General features: G+C 40.9%; 1 protein-coding gene across 1 annotated transcript in view; it reads right to left on the bottom strand.

Moving 5' to 3' along the window:
* The window catches only part of pcsk6 (proprotein convertase subtilisin/kexin type 6), a 51,752-nt gene that overhangs the window by 31,901 nt on the left and 5,961 nt on the right, over positions 1–13,890 (bottom strand). The window contains exons 4-8 of the mRNA XM_071531790.1: positions 10,188–10,331; positions 9,636–9,712; positions 6,163–6,251; positions 897–1,069; positions 589–801 (exon numbers count right to left, since the gene is read on the bottom strand). Of these exons, the coding sequence (XP_071387891.1) occupies positions 589–801; positions 897–1,069; positions 6,163–6,251; positions 9,636–9,712; positions 10,188–10,331 (696 nt within the window). The remainder of the gene's footprint in view (positions 1–588; positions 802–896; positions 1,070–6,162; positions 6,252–9,635; positions 9,713–10,187; positions 10,332–13,890) is intronic.

Below are 13,890 nucleotides of genomic sequence, written 5' to 3' on the forward strand. Positions count from 1 at the left end.
AGCAGCTAACTAGACCTCATGTTTTTTAGACAACACAAATGACTATCACAAATGCAAGCAACATTATGCAGATAATTTGACTCACAAATGCAGATTCAACAACTTATGAGATTTTTGGTGCTGAAATTATGTTGTTAAATAAATAGCCTAAGGTATGACAGCTGTATTTCAAGCAAAGGGAACTTTAAGTTGATGGAGTCTTTCAAAGTAAAAATTAGTAGGCCAACACTATTAAATTACAGAGATGAAGTATAGGTAAAGAGAAAAAAAAACAATAGTATATGAGCAGATATTATAGCTCATATGTACTTATCAATATCTCCTTCTGAACACCCTATAACATGTCCTAGTTATGCTCCAAACTGAAAGTAGGCTACATGAACTGGATACAAACATGATATTGAACTGAATTTTAAGTTTGCAACTTTTGTGAAAACTTGTTGGACTTTTTTATGAAGTACCAATGTATTTGTTTGTGGATGGTCAAAAATATTTGTGTTTTTTAATTTTGTTTTGTATTGATCTCGTCTTATACACTTATCAATATTGAACTACAATTCACTCTATAGTGACGAACCCAGTACTCACTATCTTCCTGTCGTAAAACTCTCCACTGCTGTAGGTCGTGACCAAGGTGGAGCTGCAGACCTCCAGGTACCAGGGTTTGTTGCCGTTCTCCGTGGTGCTGGAGATGGAGATGGTGTAGATGCTGCTGGTGTAGCCGTCACACGAACAGTGGTCACCCTGCTGACCCCCGTTACCCGACGCCCAGACAAAAATGGATCCCAGGCCTTTCCGACCCTGTGTGAATAAAAACGTAGACGGTGATGTGGTGTCCTGAACCCTGCCGGTGTTAAGTCCGCTCAGAGAAACATGTCATTTGTCACTGTTCGAACCTTTTTGATGCCCTGCTCGAAGGCGCTTTTGGCCAGCGGTCCCGGGCCATCCACTGTCTTGCCATCGTCTTTCGGCCCCCAGCTGGCACTGTAGATGTCGATGTAGTCGGGTCGGATTCCCAGAGACCTGGCCTCCACTATGTCGGTCACATCGCCATCCAGCATACGAATGCCTGTGTGTCACAAGCAACATTGTGGGATAGAATGTGTAGCCTGCAGTACTTCAAACTCAATTCAAATGACAAAGATTGAGCGTACAATTTCTTCCTTGCATCTTTGGGTGCTGTGACGTGTGGGACAAAGCCCCTCGCCCCCTCTGGACATGAGAGCCACGCCGCTCCACCAACGAAGACCTTTTGTTCATAGCCTTGCGTCCCTGTGTGTGTTTTGCTCACTGTCGCTACCCTACGCCACAGTGCATATAGGGCAAAAACATTCAAATTTTGCTTGTAAAAATCACGGAATTAGACCCAATATCATAACCGTATGAGGACACCTAAGCCTAAACCTGACACAACTAGTGATAGCTAAACTCTAAGGATTGGTCCTTTGGCCAGTGAGGGCCTTCTATAGGATTTACCAACTCAACCAATCGTTGAGTTGGGTTTTTAAAGGCCAGTACTGACACTGATACCATATTTTGTGTCAATATTCAATATCTTTAAATTTGACCGCCTTCGTGCCAAAAAAAATCCAAAAGGTACAAGAGTTTTATCCTTGTCAGGGTGGAAAAGCCTCTGAAGCAGCATTTAGACCATCATGGGACACTAAAACTCTCCACTGAAAGCCAGACTAATGAAATTCTTCTAGGTGGGTGAGCAGCTCCTTAAGGCAGGGAGAGGCAGGTTTTACAGACCGACTCGCTGAAGCTGCTGAGCAAAAACAAACCTTGTGATATTGGCTGTCCAATATCTGATTTTTAATAAAAGGCCAATATATTGTTCTAACTCTATTAGATAGCATAGCCCACATACTTAAGTGGCGTAAGATTACAATCAGCATCACATATCCAGGACACTGCCGAGCATTCTGAAGGTAGAGCATAAACAATGTGGGACATAACAGTTTTTGGCTGTATTTGCTCTCTCTAACAAACCACAGATACACAGTTAGAGGCTTTTGTAATATTTGTCTTACTTTATCTTCAAACGCCCTAAAACAAACTCAACAACCCAGGAACTATCATAAGTGATATAAGGAAAGCCCAGTCCCTTTTGTACCCAAGCTCTGGGGTATAAACACACAACAGACACACACACACACACACACACACACACACACACAAACACAGACACTGATACACATACCATGAATTCCTCCATCCACCCCTCATTTCAGAATAAACGTAGTATAGGAAAGTATATTTAAAAAGAAGAAACAATTCTGGAGGGTAGTGAAAACTAACTAATAATAGATTACACCATATCCACATTGCTTGTGTTTTTTTAAAATCCGTCAATTACGAATGAACAAAATATTCTCATGAATTTCACTAGCTGGTTCGAGGTTCTGCAGGTACTCAACCTTTCACTTTTGTATTTGGCAACAGCTGCTGGAGGTTATTTCTCTCCTTGAACCGGCAATGTGCTAATGATGGAAAATTAGACTTGCAAAAGGAGAGTCACAAAATGCTTAACAATAGATGAGTTTCTAAAAGATACACCGAAAAACATCTGACAGCATTAAATTAACTCTGTGTGTGCAAACAAATTCATACTGTGGAAATATGTTAGTTTACTGTGAGAAGACTAAGTTAGTGTCATGATGCTTTTTTGCAGACTATGAGCTGCACTGTAGCTTTTTCTCTATTTGATGTTTAAACACCTTCCTAGACAGCCACCAGATCAATGGACCTCTATATGAGACCTAATCCCCTAACAAGCACCATTTCATAGCAAAATTGATTTCAGGAGTTCCAAAATAGAGCAAAGCAAACAGATTTCACACAGCCATGCCTAGTTAGCAATTGAGTCGTGTATGCAAGGCTAATTATGGTGCAGACAGAGATGTGGCGCTAGGATCACCTCAAACGGAGCCTGTTCAGATTCGGTATAAAGCAGAATTACGCTAAGAAGTAAGCAGCCAGATGTGCCTTAACATTTACTTTGGCCCTGGGCCAGTCCGCCTCCACTCTGCCACATTCAACTGTGACACAACGTAAAATAAGCACTTAGGCCTAACCTTTTTGGGTTTGACTTTTTGGGAAGTCCACTCACCTTTCAGCACTGTTTATTTATTTATTTACCGTTGGAAAGTAGGGATCCAATACTGATTTTCAGTATCTTAAAAATAAATAAAGAAATAAAAATCTTTCTACATTTAAGCATGTAAGAAATTATTCAGAAGAAGAAGAAGTCATATTGACGCATACTTGTCTGATCAAAATGTCTCATTAGAATCAATTCAAGTTAAGGTCTTCCCATAGACAACCAGTGTATTATTGATCAATTCTACAATAAATATGTAATCAATCAAACTGCATCATATCCATCATATCAGAGGTGTATGACTGATATCAGCCCAATATATTGGCAAACCGGTATATCGGTCTCACTTAAGACTTAACAGCTCAACATCATCAACTACGTGAATGAATATATGACTCTCTGATAGGAGAGTCAGAGTACTAGTGTGGATGTACATAAAAAAGTGCTCCTTCCAGTTGGAAAAATGTTTGCTGTGGTTTCTGGTTGCTGCTGTTTGTTGTGTATTTCTGATGAGCTTGTACACAGTGAGACAAAAGATTCAAAGGGGATTTTGTGCAGGTTTTCTCTCGTGGTTTGGTGAGCCAGACTTCACTGAGATTAGAATACACTTAGCATTCCACGGGCAATATTTGCTAAACAAGAGTTATGTTCCGTTCGTTGGCAGGAGAGTAAAAACGTGGAGCACTCGTAGAGAAAACACAATTTCACAGATCAAATGAAAAAGCCATTCAAAATATCTCTAAATCCATCAGATCCACACTCCTGAGATAGCATTTCGTTATGAAAGTTGACATCTGAGCGTTAGCAGGGACTGACAGGGGAGGGCAAGCCCACAAACACATCATCTACACCATGCTGTATATGAACAGCAGCCCCGAGCTATCAGACGACACACAAACAGCATTAACAACCCCAACCTGCTGCTGGAAAACAAATGGCAAAACAGCCCCGCTACAGGCACTCAAAGCACCTTTGGTAATCAATTACTTCCCTTGTAGAAGTCTCTTTTTATTTCAGAACGGCAGTGGAAAATAATTGAAGTTGTGTCTTGAGGAGGGGATTGCGAGTGCTGCTGGGCTGAGGAGGATTGTGACAGAACCTGATTGCAGCTACATTCACAAAGAAACACCTTTTCTCATTAGAACAACTTCAACACAAGAGAGAGGAGAGAAGACTTCTCCATTCCCCTCATGGCTCGAACAAATGCAGCCGGCCAACAAGCCTCGAGGAGACAAGCCAAACCGAGGATGGGGCTGTTAATGAAAAAAGGCTGGGGCGCAAGACAGCAGGCAGTTACTGAGAAAAGACCCAACGAGTGTTTGATAAAACACAACACAGCTCTTATCAGGGCTGTTTGAAATCACCATCCCTTAACTGATTCTGCTGATTGCATCATAACTAAGTGACTTTACTGAATGAAACAAAAAAGGGCTGCAATAAAGACACGCCACATTTAGCACAGATTAGCAGAAATGATCTCATTGATTGAGTCAGTGGGCGGAGCCATAGAACTAGCCTACAGTTTTTTTGAATCAGCTAACTAGAACACTTGAATGGCAACGAAAGAACTCTGGTCAAAATATAGCCTAAATACAAAATATAATGTCAATGCTTTCTTTTTTTTATTCATTCATGACCATGGCATTCATGATGTTGGAAGGTCAGCAGGCTAGCTAACTAGTTTACCTAGACTGGTACAGACTAGTAGTTTGAATTTGGAAGGGCAGCTAGGCTAACTAGCTAACCTAGATAACTTATTGTATATGTGTAGTTACACTGCATTCTTTTCAGTTATTAGCAAGAGCACTAGCCTTCATAATATTAGCTTCCTCCTCTCTTACCCCTTACCTTTTTCACTGGGCTTCAGTCTTGAACATTACCAGAAAAACTGTGGTTCTTTGGCTCCGCCCACTGAGGTTTACCTCAACCAATGAGATTAGTTCTGCCTCCAGAGCGGCTCTGCCTTTGAGAAATGCTTGTAGAACTAAAGCTCCAATCTGTGTGCAGCAACGACTGTTTTGTCCTTAGGTTTCACTGTCCCCACTGTTACCTCTCCACCTACAGTAGAGACAGTAATGTAATTCTATAAAGCAGCTCTGCCACTGAGAAATGTTTGTAGACCTAAAACTTGAAATGTTTGTAGACCTAAAACTCCAGTCTGCGCATTTAGCTGGCCAGTCCCATGAGAAATCCTTAGCTAAATCTAATCAGCCAGACAGCTAGAGAACAAAAGAGCTCCAAGGATTTTCACCTCACTTGCAAACCCATGCAAAAATTAATAATGTTTGTGTGAGCTATCTAATCTAACAACAATCTAATAGCGCAGCCGAGTTACTTGAGCTACCAGTACAGCACAGCTACAGTCTGCTTGGTGGCGGTTGAGGCTGGAAGTTGAGCCCAGCTGCAGGGAAACAACACAAATCCCAACAGGGGGAGGAGATCTCAGATTCCGTCTTTTGATTAAAAATCCTCGACATCTGACATTACAGAAGCCACGGGGGATTAATGTCGTGTAAACGCATGAATGTTCGCTCACTCGCCAGTCACCAGCTTAGCGCCCTGAGCGAGAGAAACCTCTTTCCACTACACAGAGCAGCACAACCCAAGGTTAATCCTGTGCACACATGCAGAATAATTACTGGCTAAGGAGAGTGAAGGGGGGGGGGGGGGTGTTGGGTGAGAGAGAAGTTTTCCATCCATAAAACTTATGGATCAACCTATTTGAAAATTGGTACTGGTGAATTCTCGTATTAATTGAATCATGATATTTGTCTCTTAATGTGTGTTTATGGTGTATTTTGTACGGTTATATTTGGGTATTATTATCCCTGAGTCAGTAACATTTGAGTGCTGATGTAGACAGGTGTATCCAACTCTTGCTGAACTTTTTTTCTTCAGTATGAGATCATGGGATGTTCTAACAAGCTATTTAAAGGGCATTATGGGTACTGTCTCAAACACACCTGACGAAGATCAACTCGGTTTACCACAATACAAATTGGAGCAAAAATGTTTCTTTGATTTTGGAAGTTTTGAGAAAAAAAGACAGAGAACTCCACCTCCAATGTGAGCATTGTAGGCAATCCCAACGATGCAGTGGGAGTTATTGGCCGCCGCTGCAACTTCACCTGCACACCGCGTTCCATGTCTAGATGGGGATAGAGAGAAAAGAGAGGAAAATTCAACAATATGAGTCATTATCTTCTGCAGAATTGCAACTAAAATTCAACGCCAAGTGCAAGGGCAAATTATTGTTTTGCGTAAAAAAAGAAATTCTAGGAGGCATGTCTGAACAAGATAACCTCTGACGGAGCACTTGCTGAGCACAGGTCCTGGTTAAAAAGTTAATTTTATTGACTCTTTTGCATATCACTCAGCGAAATGATGTCATCACACCACCTATAGAGAGAGCTAAAGGTTATCCTCTCTTCACAGGCTCAGCAGGGGAATCATTATTCAGAGGCTGACACGCTCTCTCCCTTTACCATCCTTCCTTTTTATCACAGAAAGCCAACACACCTGAGAATAGATTAAATCCTTAAGGGTACCTGCCAGCGCCTACAGATAATGGTTAAACGAATAAAGCAGTGGAAAACACAAAAATGGATTGCTTACCTCCCTACAGCCATACTACTCAACCGGCGTTAGGAAACATCGTTTTGAATTTTTTACACCGTCTAAGGCGGCGATGTGAAAGTCATGAATATATAGAAGACAGAGAGGAGAATGGTGAGCAACTTAAAGGGAAACTCCACCCTCGGATGTTCCTATACACAGATATCAATCTGTGATGTTCAGTTCATTCCAGGAGTTCTTTTGTGATAAAGTGTTGCAGTTTACTTTTGTGGTGAATCCACTTTCCCTCAACCCGCCTCGTCTACTTCTACTACTTCTAGTTAGTGTTTTCCTACATTTCCCAGAATGCCTTTTGAAAACCCCCAGAGAAGGGGTCTAAATTTGTTGCTTTCAATCAAAGGCGGGCGTATGGGCATATAAATAGCTTCAAAGTGTGATCATTCAGCTGTGTGTTATATACAACATGTCTTGTGGCTGTCTTGCATTCTGGTCTATGGAGGCTACTGGTGCAGAGATTGGTATCTGTGCTTCTTCTACGATGAATTCCTCCCTGTATGATTGCAAAATAGCGGCTCTAAAAAAGCTCTTTGCTCTTTGATTCTGAGAGACTGACACCAAAACCTGACATTTACTGTTGATGTTTTAAATCGCGGAAAGTTTTTCTGCTATCAAACTCCTTTGAAGCTGCGTTGGAAATATCTCAGCGTGATTCACATTGTCTACGTTTGGCCAGTTATCTGCAGGAATTTAGAAAAACACACCACCAAACAACAAATTGGGCCCAAAAATGCAAGGTGCATCACCGATACCTGTTTTTCCAGGGTTAAAGTGTTGTGGGTTTTTCCTTTAACACCCTAAGAGGGCGATGTGAAAAGCATGCATATAGAAGACATATAAGGCATATAAAGGAGGATGGTAAGTTACTTAAAATGGAGCACTTTGGCCTTGATCTAAGAGGAATTAGAGATGGGTGGTTGGGGGGGAAGGGGAAGCACTACAAAACCTGTTGTTTCTGCCTCAACCCCTGAGGGGGGGAGAACCGTACCTGTTCCCCCGTGCTGTGCAGCTGGACGGCTCATTTTAAAATTAATGTGTGGCCATACACGAGCCCATTGCTGTGGAATACCAAACATGGCATGCCATTGCGTCCTATTAGGGCTGTGCTAATGAACAGAGTGTGAGCAGAGATGGGCCCTGAATACTAACAGCATTTAATCCCACCCCAGGCCAGGTGCAAAGTGTGAACTCATCTCTCCGAGGCCGAGTGACAAAACTGGCAACAGCCTTTCTCTTTAATTGATTTCCTTTCTCATTGCTCCAAATGACGGTCACCTCGGCACTGAGGGAAGAATTATCTTCCACACTTGGACAAGCTTCAAGAAAGTGTTTGAGGGAGGGGAAAAAAATTAATTGAGACTTTTTGCATTTGTTTGTTTGCATGGGAAATAGAAGTTTTCTGAATTTGAAGTTTGTTAGCAAGGGAATTCGTCGAGGCAATAATGGACACGCTACGGACTGAATGTGCAATGGAATTGAGGATAGTCATTAGAGAAATATGTCTGCTTGAGTAAATTCAATCAATTCTCTGGTGTTCATATCATAGATATCAAGAGATGAGAATAGAAAAAAAAATCCAGATTCAGCATCAGTATAAAACTGTGCCTGTGGCGATTGGGGACAGTTTTCCATCATTCCATTTCAAAGGGGAATGTGACTGATAGAGTTCATTATCAAGCCTCAAACGAATAGGCGCAGACGCCCACATACCCAGCCTGCATGAAAGCCGAAGTGTTTAATGAGGAGTTATATTTTTCTTTATTATAGTTAGCATTGCCATTGCGCTGGATTTAAACATGTGTTTTTCAATCAAATTCTCTGTTTCACCATTTTGCACCCTATTTTAATAACTTTTACACAGATGGACTAGTAACCCGTGCCCACCAGCACACCAGAACCCACTGTTGATAATGACAAGTGGCTGTTATAGTTTAGAAGGTCGTGATATAGTGGGAAAAAAATGGTAAACGGACCATTTCGCTACAGTAAAAGTTTCAGTATTTCCTGTGTACAGTATTGGGCAGACTGAAAAACATTCAAACTCAAAGACACTAATTCATTCTCTTCAGTGTGGTGACTATCCAGGAATGCAGTCATGTTGCACTACAGCATCAGCAATGCTACCATCACCACAATAATGTCAACATTTTTAATTATTCATAATTTATAAGATGAAAAAAATTGTAATCAAATAAAACCTGATAGCTTTGCATGTGACAAGGGCAGGCCAGTAGATTACAGCAGGGTGCCTGTCCACCTCGACTTCCACTGAAAACCTATGTTCTTTTAAAATAAAATAAAATTCTATTTATTAAAATGTTGTAGTAATAGTGTGTAAAATGTATTACTAATATGAATATCATACTGATGTAGCCAAGTTTTTTTGGAACTATTTCACCTGTACAGTGTTCCATCTCCCACCATTTCCTATGGAAAACAGTTCCAAGCGATCTAGTTCCAAACAGCATTATCTTTGCATTATATGTCAATTTTACCAATCTCCTACACAAAACTGCTGCATACCATTTAAGAATACTCATTTACCTTAAGAGCTGCTACAAGTTGTCATTTTCTCACTTTTGAGATGATGCTAGTGGCCTACTATTACTCAACATAGTGTATGCTAAAGTGTTAGCATCGAGCCTACTATCACTCAACATAGTGTATATAAAGTATGTTCTCATCACTTACCGGATAAGTTGACCAACGGGCCAATCTACCAAAAACTCACTGAATTCCTTTAACATGCCACAGAGAGGGATGGAGAGCTACTGTATATTACAGAGATACTGACAAAGATTGGAGGATAGAGGGAATAGATTTAAGGTGGAGTATGGGGTATTAAGATGGGGCGATGACAAAGTGACAGGATGGACAGAGCAGGAATACTGCTTCTTACATGTTTTCATTGCTGGAGTCGTAACGTGGCGTAGGGTCGTGGTCATTCCCATTGACATCGTAGCTCGCTAGCTGGTCCTGAAGAAATGACAGAGCACAACAGAGAAAGTGGCCACGAAAGGGAGAGGCAGAGACAGAGAAAACAACAAAGAGCTACTGCAGTGCATAAAAAGGAAAGGAATTATATTGCCCTGCACTTTTCAGTCATATCTCATCTTGAATGCTATGAAAGTGATAAATTGGAACAAAACATTGGTCATAACTTAGGGCTGTAAACCAAGATGTCAAATGTACAAATTAAATTTATTTACAGCACGGTTGCTACCTACAGCAGTGCCTGCCAGGCTCTACAAATAGTAAATGCTAGGGACTTGTTTTGATTTTGTGGTGTATGGCTATTAACCACATTAACCCTTTAGCATATTAATGCAGCAAAGTGCCATGGTTCAATGTACAAGACAAGGCACACATTGAAGAGAATGCTAGGAGATCGCGATGACTTGATGGATGGATGGATGGATGGATGGATGAACGGAGCGGGGCGGACACATACGTAGTTCTGGGCCAGATCTGGGTGGTTCCTCTCGATGCCGTCGTCCAAGATGGTGACCACCACATTCTTGCCGGTGTAGCCTCTTTGCCAGGCTGCCAGGATGTTCATCTCTGAGCGACAGCGGTTGTTCTTATCAGTACAATGCTGAAGAGCAGAATAGAGAACAAACACAACACTAATGCCATAGATACAGCTGAGAAGTGGCTAAGATACAATTTTTCACTTTCAGGTAATCATCACCATGCCATTGACTTCAGTGTTGATCAGAGAGACTTCATCCTGTCTTGTGTCAAAGCAAACCTTGCAGCTGAATAGTATTCTGTATTCATAGCAGCTGTCCTTGAGTCTTTTAATTTTTCATCTTCGCATCCCACCGCCTAATTTCAGTCTGAGGACATTCAGGGCTAGCACAAAATTGAAAATGTTAGTGTATGGCAGATACCTATACAAACCTAGTACAAGCTTTAGATTGCTGACTTGTTGTTTTACCCGTGTTCTTAAAGGGATTTTGCATTCTGCCCTTGAAGTCCATTTTTAGTACGCAAGTTAACCTCTCAAATTTTATTGACTCCAACGGGAAAAATACACCGTCAGCAATGAAAGAGACAGTTACGGCCCATCTGTGTATTCAAAAACACTGCCCAGAATGCCAGAGCAGGCCCTAGTGCTGGTTACATTCCTGCCATGTACTGCACATTCAGGTAGTGAATAATTTTATCGTTACCCGTTACCTCTCTTACCGGATGGCCAGCCTAATCCATGCGTCCCACAGATTCACTGAGCCTATCATTCTCATTGGACAGGCAACTGCAGTTGGGACAATTTCACACATGAGTTCATAGAAAAACCCCTTATCACCAACTGGATTAATTACTAATGCCTGTTGGGCCACTGAAGTGCATTGGCAGAGACACTTTCTATTAGACTGGTGTGTGTAAGGACAACCGTGTCCAGGAATGAACCTTTAATGCTGAGATCAGTGGTGTCAGGGGAAAACGGGGACACTTTCAGGGAATTTTGTAGGAAGATTAAACTGAACTGGTGCAGGTAATTTAAAGAATAATGCACACTGTCTGACTTGAACATAGCTGAATGCCGTCACCACGCTGGACAAAATGGCTCCAACAAGTCCAACAAGCTTTGATAAATTGCCCTTTGTTCCACCAAGGAAAGTTGGTAAAAGCACCATTGCTAGGGTTTGAAAGGAAGGTGTGTTTAGCAGCGGGTAGTGGTGATTGAGTGGACAATTACAATATTAATTTGTATAGTAGCAGCAGTAGAAGTAGTAGTAGTAGTGATAGCAGTGGTAGTAGTAGAACTTACTACTGTAATTGTATTAGCAGTAGCAGTAGAAGTAGTAATATGCCAATAGCAGTGATGTGATTTTGTCTGTTTGTACCAGTTAAAGTCCTAGTCCTAATCCTAGAGTACAGTAGGTATATGTGAGGAGATAAAAGCATGAATGACTTTCTCCAAAATTACTAAATGATAATAACAGCTTCATTTTGGAAATGGTTCTTTGCTGAAGACAGCAAGACTGCACCACTTTCTTTACCTAAGTCAGCGTCGAGAATTGCCCCCAAATTTCTGGCTCAGCTGGCATCATGTTGGCTGACAGAGTACCTAGTTCATTATGAAACAATTCAAAGATGTTTGGGGGCCAATGCTAATTCTAATTTGTTTTCATTTAGCTGCAGAAAAATTTGGGATATGCAGCAGAGCCATACACACTTTCCTTCAGAAACAATTATGAGATGGTGTTACGTTTCTACCATTTATTTTTCTTTTCATTCTTGCTGTACTGTTGGAAAACCAAACCCAAAATAAAACTAGAAGGGCACTCGGAGAGCGCAGACCTCCGCCAAGGTTCGTGCTATTACTGCTTGTTTGTGAGTCGGATCCGGATCTGCTCCAAATTTTTAATGGGTTCTTCCTTGGCCCATGCTACATCCTTCCACTAAGTTTCATGAAAATCGGGCCAGTAGTTTTTCTGTAATCCTGCTAACAGACAAACAAACAGACAAACAAACAAACAAATGGCACCAAAAACATAACCTCCTTGGCGGAGGTAAAAATTCCAATAGAAAAATCTAATAAGTAGTGTTCATTCTGTCTCTAAAAAATAAATACATTTTACAATCTCTGCCCTGTGTATGGCCCTCTAGCACACTAATTCACTGCGTGAGATTATAACAATATACAAAGGGTAACATCATACAATGTGTAGAAACCTGAAAAAATGACACACCTTTGTGGGTCTGAATATCTAAAGTTTCAAAGCACTTTCGTTTTTGAAAACACTCACAAGGAAGAACGCAATATATCACCAAAATGGTTAAATTAGAAAGCCATGCTATTCACTAACTGTGCATAATGGGTCTCATTTATGAAACGTAAGCAGAACAAATTTATGCGTAAAACATTAGTAGAGGAAAATTTCTGCATGTTTGGGTATTCATCAAACTTTTAGTAGCTCCGATTTGTTCTTACGTCCGAACTAAATTTACACCTGACTCAGCAGGCAGTGTGTGTAAACTCCACAGTTCATTTTGACGTCTTTAACTTTTTTTGATGAAACTGCTTTGAACTTATTTTTTCTCAAATTATTACATAGCATACAAAGAAAGTAATTTTTTAAAGAAACATTAATTAACATTAATTTGTTGTAGATGCTATTTCAATTAATGACTGAATAATGTTCTTTTATTGTGTAAATTCCCATCTGGTCCAATGCCATAGACCAACACATCCCCAATGGTCCCCAATGGCTCATTAGACCAGCAGTTGCTCCCTAGCCTCGTCCCGTGACCTTCATGCTCCTTTGGTTGTGTAACGGAGACTGTCCGTTACTATAGAACACCGTAATTATTGAACAGTATATTTGCACATATAGCACAGTGATATTACAGGATACAGTGATTACACATGGCGTTTTATTTTGAAGTGATATTTATTGAGTATATTTGCATGTTAATACATTCTGGTGTTCTGGCAAAATACGTCCCCCAGGGCCTGCACACCAATATAATTTAGCAAGGTTGCAGGGAAGGGGGGGAAGTAATGTCTATTATTGGTGTAATTGAGTATTAATGTGTCATTTATTTATTGATGTATTAATAAGGAATATGTAATTATGTAAATAACATTTTTGTATTATATTTATTATTCATTAGGATGTAAAGTTTGAGGTGTTTATGTCTGTGTGGGAGAAACCCCCCATTGTTGGTAGCTTCCCACTAATTACCTGCAGCAGAGAACTATAAATGCTGCCTGTTCCCATTCAGTCTCTGTTGTGGTAGGTGGCAGGATGCTGGCATGTTGCGTGTGCACTGGTGAATAAATGCCACAGTATGGTTGCAACCAAGATATGTCTCCGTGTCCAGCCGCTCATGCGTCCAGTTGACAGGTTGGCTGTGATACACTTTGTGGTGAACAGTTTGAAATCAACTGCTTTCTTTCAACTTCTTGCGTTGTTCTCTGTGAAGATGTAACGGCGTTCACCTGCTGTTGTTTGTTGGTGTCCTCCTTTGCCTAATATAGTGTTTCTGAGGCAGTGCCATTATGTTAATTCATGATAATTAAGGTCCTGTGAACGCGCTTCCCATTTTACGAGCGATCGGGATTCATTAACATGTGAATACAACTGAAAACAGATGCTTCCAAATGTACACACAAATTTACGAACATGTTGATCAATGAGACC

The sequence above is a fragment of the Centroberyx affinis genome, unplaced genomic scaffold, assembly GCF_046629955.1.
Source record: "Centroberyx affinis isolate AG114_WGS23_722 - 3 ecotype Tasmania unplaced genomic scaffold, CSIRO-AGI_Caff_v1 ptg000010l_1, whole genome shotgun sequence".
Lineage (NCBI taxonomy): Eukaryota > Metazoa > Chordata > Actinopteri > Beryciformes > Berycidae > Centroberyx > Centroberyx affinis.